Source organism: Elephas maximus, chromosome 24, assembly GCF_024166365.1.
Source record: "Elephas maximus indicus isolate mEleMax1 chromosome 24, mEleMax1 primary haplotype, whole genome shotgun sequence".
In the NCBI taxonomy this organism is placed as follows: Eukaryota; Metazoa; Chordata; class Mammalia; order Proboscidea; family Elephantidae; genus Elephas; species Elephas maximus.
Genome location: NC_064842.1, coordinates 7031722 through 7048670, shown reverse-complemented (window position 1 = coordinate 7048670; position 16949 = coordinate 7031722). Strand labels below are relative to the sequence as shown.

Genomic DNA, 16949 nt, shown 5'->3' with positions numbered 1-16949 from the left:
AAACACGGTAAACATTTCTAGTATTGTCTGCTTTCAGCCAAGATCTATCTGACATCAGCAATGATATCCCTTGTTCCATGTCTTCTTCTAAATCCAGCTTGAATTTCTGGCCACTCTCTGTCCATGTACTGCTGCAACAATTTTTGAATGATCTTCAGCAAAATTTTACTTGTGTGTGATTTTAATGATATTGATCCACATTCTGTTGGATCACCTTTTTTTGGAATGGGCGTGTAAATGGATCTCTTCCAGTCAGTTGATCAGATAGCTGTCTCCCAAATTTCTTGGCAGAGATGAACGAGTGCTTTCAGAGTTGCATCCGTTTGTTGAAACATCTCTACAGGTATTCTGTCAATTCCTGGAGCCTTGTTTTTCACCAATGCCTTCAGTGCATTTAGTATATACTTTCACACATTTCTCTGCCTCCGAAATTAAACCCCAGACATCTTGTTATCTACCTGTAAATATTTCAGTGTGTATCTTTAAAAAATAACAACTTTTTTAAGCAAAACAATTCCATGATCACATTTTTAAAAGTATCAATAACTTCTTTATATCATCAAATATTCAGTGTTCAAATTTCCAATTGTCTCACAAAGATGTTTTGTTTTTTACAGTTTGTTTATTTAAATCAGGACCCAAATAAAATGCACACACTGAGATTGCTTGATATGTCTTTTAATTTTTTTAAGTAGGTACTTTTCTTTCTTTCTCAATTTTGTGATTTATTTGTTGAGGAAACAGGTAATTCAGCCTATAGCATTTTCCAGAGTCTAGGTTTTGCTGGCCAGCAACTTTAAAGCTTTGTGATCAATAAATCATTTTTCCTTTCCCTTTGTGCTATATTTCTTCCATCCTCAAAATTGTATGCAGTAAGATTTGTGTTATTTTTTTCAGATTCGAAAAATGAAGACTCCCATAGGGTAGACTTTCAGTGGGAAGTTTTATTGTTAGGATGCAAATGGGACCAAAAGATAAGGGAATCTCAATTGTTGCATTAACTTTGCAGGATTCCAGGAAAATCTAGTCCTGTCATAGAGAACTGGAATCTTACAACAGCCTGGCTTCTGTGATCCAAACCATAATTCGGAGTCCTACAAGATCTAACCCAGCCCTAGAAACCAGGTAACTCTGCTTTCTTTGCAGCAGAGACCTGCAAATGTCCTCTCTGTCTGAGGGTGCCTGTGTTTTTGCTCCCACACCCACTAGTCTGAGTCTCTGTTTCTCAAGTTCAAGAATCTGAGAGGGATTCCAGTTGATCTAATGAATCAGTATTTCCCTCTGGCCAGAGCTTTCATGCCAAACCCCTCCACAGGGTTCTGGCCGAGTTACATGTTGACTGCTCTCAACTTGGGCCCAATACTGGACTCATCATTTGTGTCCAGGGTGACTGGGTCAGAACATTGGCAATTCAGTGGAACCATTTATAGTACTTTTGGTCAATAGGGGCTGTGGTTGTGGCAGACATTCTCAAACGTGAAATACCTAAGTTTAAGCATTCGTCCCAAAGGATAAATGCAGCAGAATCTAGCTACCTGTCTATCCTCCATCTATCTCTCTATCTATCTACCTATCACCTATCTCTCTCTCTCTATCTACGTATCATCTATCTATCTATCTATCTATCTATCTATCTATCTATCTATCTATCTATCTATCTATCTATCTATCTATCTATCTATCATCTATCTATCTATCTATCTATCTATCTATCTATCTATCATCTATCTACCTACCTACCTACCTATCTATACCATCACCTATTTGGCAGTTCATCATACTGTCATGGCTTACATCTTGCTATGATACTGGAAGCTATGCCACCAGTATTTCAAATATCACCAGGGTTACCCATGAGGGACAGATTTCAACAGAGTTCCAGACTAGACAGATTAGGAAGAAATGCTTGGCAATCTACTTCCAAAAATTGAAAAAAAAAAAAAAAACTTCATGGATCACAACAGAAAACTGTTTGATAGAGTGCTGGGAGATAAGCCCCCTGGCTGGCAGGCAACAATGGACTCAAGCATACCAGCTGTTGTGAGGTTGGCACATGGGACCAGGCAGTGTTTCATGAGTTGTCATGAGTCAGAGCTGACTCAATGACAACTGACAACAATAACATATATATTTAATAATATATAAACACATCCACAGTATAATCAACTCATGACTACTTGGCTGCAAAATATCCCAGTTTATTGAATCGTAACAAACGCTAAGTACGGTTTAAGTGTATTTTCCTGTAGGATACTTATTTGCATGTTTCTTTGAGACCTGCAGAGTTTCTGAAAGTACCAGAGACGATTCCAGCTTCTTCTGCTGACAGGTAAGGATGGTGGAGAAAACCTGAGGTTAAGAGATCCGTGTCAGGTGGCTCAGCCACCGTGAAAGTAGGGTCCAGGACTCCAGGCAGTGCTATCTTCTATTTTACACTCACTTCACACCTTAACCTCATTTTTAGATTTTGTCTTCTATTTTCTAGGAACAAAACAATGAAGTGAAAAAAAGAAAAATAACCCCAACAACATAAGAATTCTCGAATTATCTATTTATAATTGCCTCACTTAGAATTAACTTGGTTAATACCAGGAAGGCTAGGATTACTGCTAGGATTACTGCCAACCAAAAGGTTGGCAGCTGGAATCCACCAGCTGCTCCCTGGAAGCCCTATGGGGCAGTTCTACTCTGTCCTACAGGGTCACTATGAGTCGGAATTAACTTGATGGCAATGTGTTTGGCTTGGTTTCACATACCAATCCTCCTTTTCCTTACACAGTTTCTAAAACCATATTCCCTTGGGGGAGAGAGGTAAAAAACAAACAAACAAACAAAACAAAACAATGGAATTTCATCTCTTCCCCAATTCAGGTGCTAACTACTTATTTTTCATTTTTTCTCAGCTATTTGAGTCAATAATATGTCAAATTCCTATAGAAAAGGAGAAAAGGCTCATTGTTTTTCATGTATAGCAAATAGTTTAATTTAAAATTAATCTCATCTGGCCTCAAAATTGAATCACCTTTTAGTAGGAAGATAGCCTGGACCAAAGCACATTGCAAAGAAAATTAAGAAACATTTAACGCGAGAAAATCCCCATTGATTCCAGACTGAATTGGACATATTATTCAATTCATAAAATCACAAACAATGACTTCACCTCATCTACTTAATTTTTCTCCACTCTCACCTTTAAAGAGGTCTTTCTCCCTGGCAAGATGAATGGAGCTAAAAGGATCAGAAAGCACTATGACAGGACTTAGTGTATTCTGATTTAGACAAAACTGCTTTGGGCAAACTATCAAAGGTTACAAAAGGTAAAGAAAACTTAAAGAGATTAAAGGGAATCATATTATCCTAGCCAGAGAGCAGATTTTAAAATATGTGTGTATTTAAAATCTATTCATGCCGAATAACTTTGGCGGCTGCAATCTTAGTGCATTAGTGATAATGGGTAGGTACAGGCTCTGTTTATCCTCGACTTAGACACACTGAAGGGAAGAAAGATTAATCTTATAAAGGCATTGCTATTTCTAATCGGACTGATGGGAAAAGGTAGCGTGGGCGTAAGATGCAATGCCGGGTGAATTATAGCGAAGTGATGAACTACCTTGAAGCTGAAGCAATCAAATAGATAGCTCGAAAAATTACCACAGCATCTTTATTCAACAGTTTGGTGCACATGTCCTGTCTTTACAAAGAGCAAAAGCACTTTGGGATATTTGGAGAAATTAAATCTTAACAGAGAGCTTCAGCTAAGGCTGCCGCTCTTCACTTACCCAAATTAAACGCTAGATATTCATGTCCTAAAAGGAGAAGACAGCGTTTTCATCACATCCTCAACTCACAAAATAGTTAAAAATCCAAGGGAAGAGTTAGCAAACATCTTTTTTTTATGTCTATCACACATTTGTATCTTTGCACTGTGCACTCTTTTTAATTAAAAATAATGCGAAACATTTGTTAGTCATCCTTGTCTGGGTATAAATAATTTAGCAAGTAATTATTCTACCTTCAGAAAAAAAAGGTAATTGTCTCTAAATTATTATGATTGAATAGAATAAGTCAAGATGTTTTTGTAATTGGTGGAGAAGAGCAAGCAGTCCCTATTGGAGTATTTTGTTTTAATGCTTTGTTGTCTGATTATATAAACAAAAAAATGCAAATAGAAAAAAGTATCTCCCAAAAAGGTACCCATAATCTCACCACCCAGAGATAACCACCATTAACATTTTGCAATGTGCAAAAAATGTGTATTATTAATACATCAGTGTGTGTGTTTTATATATGCCCACGTATTTTATATACATATACCCATATGTGTAAACACACATACATATATACATGTATTTAATGGAATCAAGTTATACAGGTTGCTTTGAATCCAGCTTCCTTTTTTTCAAAATATATTGTAGGCATTTTTTCAAATTAATAGGTAAGAATCTATGCTAACATTTCGATGTCGGCACAGTGTACACTGTGTGTGTTTCATTATTCATTGGCATGTACTAAGGAGCATTCCAGTGGTTTTCAGTCTTTCACCATTATAAACAGGATTGGTACATCTTTGAATTGCTTTTTTCCTCTGAGCTCTGGGAGAATTCTTTGATCAGGTCTTCTAATGAATCAATTTGGTTTACTATGGTATCCCTATTGGTCAGCCATTGCACATACTCAGATTTTTAGTTCATTTTTCATCTTTAGCCACTCTTTATAGTTTTAGCATTTTTTTTTTTTGCGATGGATGCATTTGTTTCACTTATGCAAAGTTCTCTCCAAGATCACGGTAAAGAGTAGATTTCTCTTATTTCTTTTACTTCTTGCATTCAGTCTGCTTCCATGGGAACAGCTTTTTCTAAGAGGACTGATTGTTCCCCTTTTGGGAGTTTGTGAATTTGTTTCTTAGGCCAAATGTGTTTGCTATCTGGTTGTATTTACACAAGGTTTTTGTTCACTATCTGGCTGTATTTACATAAGGTTTTTGTTTGCTATCTGGTTGTATTTACATAAGGTTTTTGTTTGGTATTAATAACTGTAATGGGCTCTATCAGTGAGTATGTAACTAACCATTTGGTTCATTATGTGGGAAATCTTTTCCCTTTGTGTCTACCCCAAGAACTCAACTTATATAATTGGCCCCTCATTCCTACATGTACAAACGATATTTATTCTTACTTAAAGTCTTTGAGTACAAGTTTTGCCCAGCACAAGAGATACCCACTTCCTAAAAGGTTAGTCACTGGTTCAGAAGCTGGGGGCTTAGTCTCCTGATCCTTGCCCACCAGAACGTCATGCTCATTCATATGCTGGACCTGAGAGAAGAACAACAGGGATTTCTCCATCTGCTCATGGGTGAATATGTCCTCTGTACTCCACTCTCACTCACACTGATTGCTGCCTATGGTGTGGTACAGTGGTAGAACTCTTGACTTCCATACGGGAGACCTGGGTTCAATTCCCTGTCAATGCCCCTCCAGCACAGCCACCACTCAGCTAAGACAGAGTAGAAAGAAAGGGCTGGTGATCTCTTTCCTAAAATCCAACCCACGATTGACCACGGGGATGGACCAGGCAGTGTTTCATTCTATGGTGCATGGAGTCACCATGAGTCAGTGACCCTGACAATTAACTTCTAATTAACTACTAACTAGGGTTTGGAAACCCTGGTGGTGTAGTGGCTAACAGCTACAGGTGCTAACCAAAAAGTCAGCAGTTTGAATCACCAGGCGCTCCTTGAAAACTCTGTGGGGCATTTCTACTCTGTCTTATTGGGTGGCTAAGAGTCTGAATTGACTCAGTGACAACAGGTTTGTTTTTCTTTTCTTTTTTTTTTTTTGGTTTTATATCATTTAAACAGAGGAGACTTTACACTAAATCTAGGGAACTTAAGTTGCTTAAATCCATTCTCTGCTCTTTCTGATGGGCCGGTGTTTTTGTTCTTGGTTTAGGAGAATATCTGGGAAATTGCAAATTTTCACGTTTGCTTCATTCCTTCCACTTTAGTGATCTTTGCTGGCTTTGTCCAATTTCTCCTTAAATTTCACTGAAAATACCAGGATACCTCCTATTAGACTCACTTCAATAAGAATCACTTCTCTATTCTAAAATATTTTAGCAACTGAATATGGCACTCATTGAGAACCTGTTTTGTGATTGATGAATTTTACGTAGTTATCTTTCTTCTTCTCTATATTATAAACCTTGGTAATCAGAGACCCTAGACTCTATTTCTTTGATATCCATCAGGCACCGAACACTTCAAATAATGCACACACCATATAAATGATACGGTATGATACAGTACCAGAAAGTATTTTAGTTAACAGCATCAGTATTTTTTAATTGTATTGTGTAAAACTAACGTACTGTCTTAGCTAATTTAAAGATAAAAGGTACTTCAGATTTTTGTCAGTCCATTTCTTAAAATAATTTTGGTATCCATTTTGGGGAAGAGATTTGAAAAACAAATTCCATGACTTTTAAATATTGAATACCATTAGATTAGAATGAAATAAATTTATGAAGTCTTATTACTACATATAAATAATGCTATAGTATAGTATAGTTTAAAAAATGCCTGACAGTTAAGTCAATCTCATTTGCTTTTTAAAAATGTTATTCAACATACTGTATAGACTACTTTTTAGCAAAAAATACTTACTTTTATACAATCTGCCCAGCTTTTGAATATAATTTCCCATACTTTGAGAAGAGATCAAATGATGGTAACACAGTTTGGAAATCCTAAGAGGAAAAGAGCAAAGATTACCACAGAGATCTTACTGACTTTGTATTATTATTATTTAGATTATATTAAATTGCTAGTTAGATGTCATTTAACTGTACTTCAAATTTCCCATCATATCATCAAATAAAACAAAATTAGCAGGGAAGTTTTAGAAGCCTCATCAGTTGAGAGTCAGATATAATGAAGCTTTCATTAAACACATAGCTATTAATAGCTGAGGATGGTACCTGCTAGGAGCTTTGAGTGATGCAAAGATTTGAGATAGCCTCCTGTTTTCAAAGAGCTCACAATCCAAAATTTTTACCTTGGTCTATAAGGCCCCACATGACCTTGCTTTTGGTTCCTTCTCGGACATCATTTCTTTCCACATTTCTCCTCCTTTAATCCTCTCTAGCAACCTTTCTGAACCCTTTCCATTTTAGAGTCTTTATCCTTATAGTTGCCTCCACCTAGACAGCTTTATTTCTACTTACGCCCGTGGTTCACTCCCTCCCTTCATCACATCTTTGTTTAAAGAGGCCTTCTCTGACTACTTTTACCTAAAATAGCACCCCTGAAACTATCACCTGGTTGTTGTGTGCCATTGAGTTGATTCTGACTCATAGTGACCGTACATGATAGAGTAGAACTGCCCCACAGGTTTTGTAGATTCCACCAATCTTCATGGGAGCAGATCGTCTGGTCTTTTCTCCCATGGAACTGTTATAAAGGAATTTTTATTGAGCTAGGATGACAGAACATATTTTATTTAACAGTTAGCTAGATTTATAAGTTTTAAATCAGACCTAGATACGTGGGCCTCCATTGTTCTTGTACTCTGTAAACACTACTACACAGCCATCAAAGGATTCAGTCCGAGTCCTGGGTGGGCGAGGGCATGTGTAGTGCTCAGCACATGACTGTCAAATGCATCAGTGGCTCCAAAGCCAGGTCAGAGTCCTTCCCACTATACCACGCTGTTAAGGGGGGCCTGCTCAGCAAATGCTCAGAGAGGCATTCCACTGATCCTCAGACTTTCTGCTCTAGGCGCAGACTGCTTTTCCTCCAGGGGCCTTACTTTCCAACCTTTTAAACCCTCTTTACGTCTGCCTTCTAAACCACTTTCATAGCCTATACACCTGTGCAGATGTAGCAGTTTAACAAACTCTGATAAAAGCAGAAGATATATTCTGAGGGTTCTTTATCTCTCACAGCTCAGGAAAATCCTGATATTTTGACAAAAATATTCTAGTAGTCATTAGGCTTGTTGTTGTTTTTGTTGTTGTTGTTAGGTGGCCTCTACTTGCCTCCCACTCATAGCAACCCCATGTATGAAAGAATGAAACACTGCCCGGTCCTGCACCATTCTCACAATTGTTGCTATGATTGAGCCCATTGTTGCAGCCACTGTGTCAATCCATCTTGTTAAGGGTCTTCCTTTTGTTCGCTAACCTTCTACTTTACCAAGCATGATGTCCTTCTCCAGGGTCCAGTCCCTCCTGATAACATGTCCAAAGTAGTGAGATGATGTCCTGCCATCCTCTCTTCTAAGGAGCATTCTGGCTGTACCTCTTCCACGACAGATTTTTTTGTTCTTCTGGCAGCCAATGGTATATTCAATATTCTTCGTCAACACCATAATTCAAAGGCATCAATTCTTTTTCAGTCTTCCTTTTTCACTGCCCAGCTTTCACATGCATGTGAAGTGAATGAAAATATCATTGCTTGGGTCAGGGATACCTTAGTCCTTAAAGTGACATCTTTGCTTTTCAACACTTTAAAGAGGTCTTCTGTGTGGATTTGCCCAATGCAATGTGTCCTTTGATTTCTTGACTGCTGCTTCCGTGGAAAGCTTTACTTAATTGTGCTCATGAGGAACCTTCACATAGATCAAGAGGCAGTTGTTTGGACAGAACAAGGGGATACTGATTGCTTTAAAGTCAGGAAAGGTGTGCATCAGGGTTGTATTCTTTCACTGTACCTACTCAATCTGTTTGCTGAGCAAATAATCTGAGAAGCTGGACTATATGAAGAAGAATGGGGCATCAGGATTGGAGGAAGACTTATTAACAACTTCCGTTATGCAGATGACACAACCTTGCTTGCTGAAAGTGAAAAGGACTTGAAGCACTTACTAATGAAGATCAAAGACCACAGCCTTCAGTATGGATTGTGCCTCAACAGAAAGAAAACAAAATCCTCACAACTGGACCAGTGAGCAACATCATGATAAACGGAGAAAAGATTGAAGTTGTCAAGGATTTCATTTTACTTGGATCCACAATCAACAGCCATGGAAGCAGCAGTCAAGAAATCAAAAGATGCATTGCATTGGGTAAATCTGCTGCAAAGGACCTCTTTAGATGTTATCTTAAAGACTAAGGTGCGCCTGATCCAAGCCATGGTATTTCCAATCGCATCATATGCACGTGAAAGCTGGGTAGTGAATAAGGAAGACCTAAGAAGAATCGATGCCTTTGAACTGTGCTGTTGGCGAAGAATATTGAATATACCATGGGCTGTCAAAAGATTGAACAAATCTGTCTTAGAAGAAGTACAACCAGAATGCTCCTTAGAAGCAAGGATGGCGAGAGTGTGTCTTACATACTTTGGACACGTTGTCAGGAAGGATCAGTCCCTGGAGAAGGACATCATGCTTGGCAAAGTACAGGGTCAGCGGAAAAGAGGAAGAACCCCAACGAGGTGGACTGACACAGTGGCTGCAAAAATGAGCTCAAGCATAACAATGATTGAAAGGATGGCGTAGGACTGGCAGTGTTCCGTTCTGTTGTGCATAGGGTATGAGTCAGAACCAACTGGACAGCACCTAACAACAACAACAACAGCTTCCATGGACGTTGATTGTGGATTCAAGTAAAATGAAATCCTTGGCAACTTCAATACTTTCCTCACTTATCATGATGTTGCTTATCGGTCCAGTTGTAAGGATTTTTGTTTTCTTTATGTTGAGGTTTAATACATACTTGAGGCTGTAGTCTTTGATCTTCATCAGTAAGTACTTCAAGTCCTCTTCACTTTCAGCAAGCAAAGTTGTGTTATCTGCATATCACAAGTTGTTAATGATTCTTCCTCCAATCCTGATGCTCTGTTCTTCTTCATATAATTCAGCTTCTCAGACTGTTTGCTCACCATACAGACTGAATAAGTTTGGTGAAATGATACAACCGTGATGCATACCTTTCCTGACTTTAAAATATGCAGTGTCCCCTTGCTCTGTTTGAACAACTGCCTCTTGGTCTATGTACAGATTCCTCATGAGCACAATTAAGTGTTGGAATTTGCATTCTTTGCAATGTTATCCATAATTTGCTATGAGACACACAGTCAAATGCCTTTGCATAGTCAATAAAATACAATTAACCACCTTTCTGGTATTCTCTGCTTTCAGCCAAGATCCTCCTGACATCAGCAAAGATATTCCTCATTCCAAGTCGTCTTCTGAATCTGGCTTGAATTTCTGGCAGTTCCCTGTCAAGGTACTGCCATAACTGGTTTTTTTTTTTAGATTGATCAACCTAATTAAAAATGGTTAATTAGGATTACCTGATATCAATTTTTTTCCCCTCTTATATTATGTCATTTTTTGTTTCCTCCTTTTTTTTTATGGAATGCTTAAGAATGTGTCATTACTACTTTTTATTGAGTGGGAAATTTTTGTTCGGTTGTTACTTTTTTTTTTTTCAGCACCCTGCCTAAACGCTAACTTTTGCCAGTGGTAGTGTAGGCAGTAGAAAGGACTGGCCTGGCTTTGGGGACACTTACTCATTTCTCAAACACATGCTGGGCACTACACCAAGTGCTAGCAAGCCCACACAGAGTTAGGTGTGAATCCCAGGGCTGACACTCACATACTAGCGTTTTCAGCTTGGGGGAGGTATTTAGCCTATCTGAATGTCTCTGAATTTGTTTCCTCATCAGCAAAATGGGAATATCTACCATTCAGGATATCTGTGAGGATTAAATCAGATAAAGGTCTGGCACTTAGCACTAGTAGATTCTGCTCTCTTTCCTTCAATGGTAGAATTCTATTCATATTCTACCCACTACATTCCTTCAAAAACCAAATTAAGTAAATTCCATAGATCCCTATAGGAGGCTAACAATAGGGCAACAATGTGGTGAAATAGGAATCAAAGATTTGGGTCATGTCCTCTATTGGCACAAATATTTTGAGCAGGCACCCTGAATATATGTCTAGTTATTTGTGTTAAATCGTATATGTGTAATGCTATCGTGGAAGAAACACCTGCCAATCTACTTCTGAAAAACCAGCCATTGAAAACCCTATGGAACACAGATCTACTCTGACACACATGAGGTCATCATGAGTCAGAATCGACTCATCAGCACCTGGTTTGGTTTTCTTGGAATACTATATTAAATAATGTGATGAAAAATATTAAAATGAGATAAATATAAATAGTGGTCCTAATATTTTCTTCCTTCACCCTTGTGCATCTTCTTGTGTACTTAAGTTTGGACTCTCCTGATACAATGAATGAAGCATCATTTAACTCTGTTATACTTCCTTCATCTGTGTATTCATCAAACATCTGAGTATCTACAGTGTGTCAGGTATTATATTAGGCTCCAACCAATGGTAAGCAAAACTCAGTCCCCTCTTCTCAGCAGCCCTCACAAGTAGTGGGAAAGTTAGACAACAGGCATTTTCAATTAATCGTGCAAGAAAATAAGGATTGATTCTTTTTTTTTTTAATGCCCACTGAGCCCTGGTGGTGCAGTGGTTAAGAGCTAAGGCTGCTAACCAAAAGGTCGGCAGTTCGAATTCACCAGGCCGTCCTTGGAAACCCTATTGGGCAGTTCTACTCTGTCCTATAGGGTTGCTATGAGTCAGGTGTTTTGTTTTTTTTTTTATATCCACTGAACAAAAATCTTTCAGAAACTCTGACACTCTTATTTCTTAACCTAAAATCCCACATTCTCACTTGGCCTCAGTCAACCAATGCTGTTACCTCTGGCACAGGAATGACTGTGCAATTAGGACAGCTTTGGTTTTAGAAAAAAATCTGATGCCTATCATCATTTGTTTAAAACCTGCCTCTGATACATACAACAGGCCATCCTGCCCAAGGAAGCTGTTTATGAGCTTAAAGTACCCACCTGCACAGCAACCGTGCAGTGTCACTTTTTAAACGGGGGTTGAGAGGATTGCTTTCATGAGAAACAACCTCATTAAGAAAAAACACTGGGGATGGTAATTCTAAATTGTGCCGTAGCCCTTGTTTGCCAGAGCAGACAGCTTTTGTTATTTGGATGCCCAGCCAAACACAAATAAACCACTGCCAAAATGAGCTCCATGGGACAATTTAGGAATCTTTGCAAGTGAACAGCTCTTTGAGCTGGACGGAAGCCCAGGTCCATTTTCAAACCCAAGTCAAAGTGACAAAGAGCAAATTTCCTGGGCCACTCACCCCCTAAGTGTAAGATTACTATAGGTTGGCAGCTGCACTGTTTATCTAGTTATTTAAGGCTTTTCACCAGACACTCAACTGAGTACTTATTCAACAGCCGGTTCCAGTGTTGGTAAGTAGGGCAGTGCTGATAGCCCGTAGCAGACAAAGCCCCGAGGTCAGAGGGATGAGATGAAACTCAAAGGTTATGCACATATCGTTCAGCTTAAAATATTTTATGATTATCCAGCTCTAAAATACCACAAAGATAAGGGCAAGAATTTTGGGCTTAATATTTAAGACTGTTTTAATCGAAAATGTTTCCGGAATGAGCCCTCAATTAGGATCTGGCTGGTACCACTTGGGATCTTACATACAAACAAGACTTCAGAGGTAGGTTTAAAAGAACCTCTCAGGGACCGGGCAATACTCCTGCGTGATCAAACTTTGCTTTCTCCTGACACGTTCTCGTAACGTGAGTTTCTTGTAATATGTAGGACACTCTGTTATGGCATGCACATCTCTACTGCTGTGACAAAAGAGCTTGCAGTTAGCTGACAGGGCTATAGGAGTTGTTCCCTTCTTTTCATTTACTTGGACCTTTCAGGAACATTTCCTCAAGCATTCTCTGTTATTTGCCCCGTTATTTAGATATTATTCTGTATTGTTCTTTTAATTAAGTCATTTTATATGTTCTTGAAGAAACACATTTTAGCTAATATTGCATTGATAATGTGTTACCAACCTGAACTTAAGAAGGGAAACCAAGTTTGCATATTACCTCGTGTCCAGGGCCTCAGTAATGGGATTTGCAAGCTGTTTAAAACTTTCCTATGACTTCTACTCTGAGACAGCATTGGTTTGGGGCTGTGTTGCCTGGGATCGGAATCCAGCTTTACTCCTAAGAAGCACTGAGATCTTGAACAACTTATTTAACCTCTCCAATGTGTCAGGGATGAACTAATATGGAACAGATAATGCCCTACTCACAGAGTTGTTACGATGATTAAATGACTTCATACACACAAAGCACTTAAAACAGTGCCTGGCAGATGTTGTTGTTGTTAGCTGCTGTCAAGTCAGGTCCGACTCACAGTGACCCCATGTACCACAGAATGAAACATTGCCTAGTCCTGTGCCATGCTCACAATCGTTGTTATGCTTGAGCCCATTGTTGCAGCCACTGTGTCAATCCATTTCATTAAGGGTCTTTCTGTGCTTTGCTAACCCTCTACTTTACCAAGCATGATGTCCTTCTCCAGGGACTTGCCCTTCCTGACACAGGTCCAAAGTATGTAAGATGCAGTCTTGCCATCCTTACTTCTAAGGAGCATTCTGGTTGTACTTCTTCTAAGACAGATTCATTTGTCCTTTTGGCAGTCCATGTGATATTCAATATTCTTTCCAACACCACAATTCAAAGGTGTCAATTCTTTTCAGTCTTCCTTATTCATTGTCCAGTTATCGCATGCATATGATGTGATTGAAAATGCCATGGCTTGGGTCAGGTGCACCTTATTCTTTAGGGTGACATCTTTGCTTTTCAACACTTTAAAGAGGTCCTTTGCAGCAGATTTACCCAATGCAATGTGTCATTTGACTTTTTGACTGCTGCTTCCATGGGTGTTGATTGTGGATCCAAGTAAAATGAAATCCTTGACAACTTCGGTCTTTACTCTGTTTATCATGATGTTGCTTATTGGTCCAGTTGTGAGGATGTGGTTCCCTTTATATTGAGGTGTAACCCATACTGAAGGCTGTGGTCTTTGATCTTCATCAGTAAGCGCTTCAAGTCCTCTTCAGTTTAAGCAAGCAAGGTTGTGTCATCTGTGTAACGAAGGCTGTTAATGAGTCTTCCTCCAATCCTGATTCCCCATTCTTATTCATATAGTCCAGCTTCTTGGATTATTTGCTCAGCATACAGACCGAATAGCTATGGTGAAAGGATACGACCCTAATGCACACCTTTCCTGACTTTAAACCAAGTGGTATCTCCTTGTTCTGTCTGAACAACTGCCTCTTGATATAGGTACGTGTTTCTGATGAGCACAATTAAGTGTTCTGTAATTCCCATTCTTTGCAGGCAAACATCTTTCTTGTATTCTCTGCTTTCAGCCAGGATCCATCTGACATTAGCAATGATATCCCTGGTTCCACATTCTCTTCTGAATCCAGCCTAAATTTCTGGCAGCTCCCTGTTGATATACTACTGCAGCCACTTTTGAATAACTTTCAGCAAAATTTTACTAAGTACTTAATAATTGTTAGGTATTTTCAAACCAAAAGCTCTTGAATACACTTTTTAGAAAAAAAAATGTAAACAAATAAATCATAAACAGTTGCTATTTCAAAGGTCATTTATATTTGACTTTGGTATAAACATTTCTGCTTATATTCAAATGCAGTTATGTCTAAATCCCCCACGTGTCTGTCAGTTTGTCGTACTGCGGGGGCCTGCATGTTGCTGTGATGTTGGAAGCTATGCCACTGGTATTCAGATACCAGCAGGGTCACCCATGGAGGACAGGTTTCAGCTGAGCTTCCAGACTAAGGCAGACTAGGAAGAAGGACCCGGCAGTCTACTTCTGAAAAGCATTAGCCAGTGAAAACCTTATGAATAGCAGAACATTGTCTGATATAGTGATGGAAGATGAGCCACCCTGGTTGGAAGGCACTCAAAAGACGACCGAGGAAGAGCTGCCCTCTCAAAGTAGAGTTGACCTTAATGATGTCGATGGAGCAAGGCTTTCAGGATGGACCTTCATTTGCTGATGTGGCACGACTCAAAATGAGAAGAAACAGCTGCAAACATCCATTAATAATTGGAACGTGAAATATACAAAGTATGAATCTAGACAAATGGAAATCATCAAAAATGAAATGGAACGCATAAACATCAATATCCTAGGCATTAGTGAGCTGAAATGGACTGCTACTGGCCATTTTGAATCGGACAATCATATAGTCTACTATGCCGGGAATGAAAACTTGAAGAGGAATGGTGTTGCATTCATCATCAAAAAGAACATTTCAAGATCTATCCTGAAGTACAATGCTGTCAGTGGTTGATAGGATAATATCCACACGGCTACAAGGAAGATCAATTAATACAACTATTATTCAAATTTACGCACCAACCACTAATGCCAAAGATGAAGAAATTGAAGATTTTTACCTGCTGCTGCAGTGTGAAATTGATTGAACATGCAATCAGGATGCATTGATAATTACTGGTGATTGGAAGGCAGAAGTTGGAAACGAAGAAGACGGATCGGTAGTTGGAAAATATGGCCTTGGTGATAGAAATTATGCCAGAGATCAAATGATAGAATTTTGTAAGACCAACAACTTCTTCACTGCAAATACCTTCTTTCACCAACATAAACGGTGGCTGTACACATGGACCTCACCAGATGGAACACACAGAAATCAAACTGACTACATCTGTGGAAAGAGATGATGGAAAAGCTCAATATCATTAGTCAGAACAAGGCCATTGGCTAACTGTATGAACTGACCATCAACTGCTCAAGCTGAAACTGAAGAAAATCAGAGCAAGTTCACAAGATCCAAAATATGACCTTGAGTATATCCCACTTGAATTTAGAGACAATCTCTAGAGTTGCTGTGTTGAACACTAGTGACCAAAGACCAGACAAGTTGTGGAATGACATCAAGGACATCATACATGAAGAAAGTGAGAGGTCATTGAAAAGACAGGAAAGACCAAGATGGTGTTAGAGGAGACTCTGCAACCTGCTCACAAACGTCAAGCAGCTAAAGCAAAAGGGAGAAATTAAGAAATAAAAGAACTGAAGATTTCAAAGAGCTGCTTGAGAAGACAAAGTAAAGTATTATAATGACATGTGCAAAGAGCTGGAGATAGAAAATCAAAAGGGAAGAACACACTTGGCATTTCTCAAGCTGAAAGAACTGAAGAAAAAATTCAAGCCTCGAGTTGCAATAGTGAAGGATTCTATGGGGAAAATATTAAACGACGCAGGAAGCATCAAAAGAAGATGGAAGGAATGGACAGACTCATTATACCAAAAAGAATTAGTCAATGTTTAACCATTTCAAGAGGTAGGATATGATCAGAAACCAACGGTACTCAGAGAAGAAGTCCAAGCTGCACTGAAGGCATTGGTGAAAAACAAGGCCTCAGGAATTGACGGAGTATCAATTGAGATGTTTCAACAAATGGATGCAGCGCTGGAGGTGCTCACTCGTCTATGCCAAGAAATATGGAAGACAGCTTCCTGGCCAACTGACTGGAAGAGATCCATATTTAGGCCTATTGCCAAGGAAGGTGATCCAACCGAATGCAGAAATTATACATCAATACCGTTAATATCACATGCAAGCGAAATTCTGCTGAAGATCATTCAAAAACGGCTGCAGAGGAGGCGGGGCCAAGATGGCGGACTAGAGAGACGCTACCTCGGATCCCTCTTGCAACAAAGACTCGGAAAAACAAGTGAATCAATCAAGTACATAACAATCTACGAACCCTGAACAACTAACACAGATTTAGAGACGGAGAAGGAACAAATACGGGGAAGCAGTGATTGTTTTCAGAGCCTGAAGCCAGCGTCCCAGTCAGGTAACCTTTGGTGCCCGATTTAGGGCAGAGCCCAGGGGAGCTACAGAGCAAACAAGGGGCCCAGCCCTACCCCCCCGAACTCACCCCGGGAGGGGGCCCAGCCGGTTCGCACGGGCGGCGCAGTGACGCAGCCGGTGGGAGAAGTCCCTGGGAGGCAGTGACTGGTCTTGGAGCTGGGAGAGCAGCG

At 39.4% G+C, this 16949-nt stretch overlaps 1 protein-coding gene across 16 annotated transcripts in view; it reads right to left on the bottom strand.

Moving 5' to 3' along the window:
* Nucleotides 1-16949, bottom strand: part of SPATA17 (spermatogenesis associated 17) — a 360593-nt gene that overhangs the window by 93666 nt on the left and 249978 nt on the right. For 11 of the 16 annotated variants that reach the window (XR_007515263.1, XR_007515262.1, XM_049868175.1 and 8 more), the window contains one exon: nucleotides 6662-6744. Coding sequence is in view for 13 of the 16 variants with exons in the window: in XM_049868175.1 (XP_049724132.1) it covers nucleotides 6662-6744 (83 nt within the window). In the remaining 3 variants the exon portion in view is untranslated. Of the gene's footprint in view, nucleotides 1-1700; nucleotides 2482-4415; nucleotides 6044-6661; nucleotides 6745-16949 lie in introns of those variants that run through there. The other 5 variants (XM_049868176.1, XM_049868183.1, XR_007515264.1 and 2 more) reach the window with 4 other exon arrangements.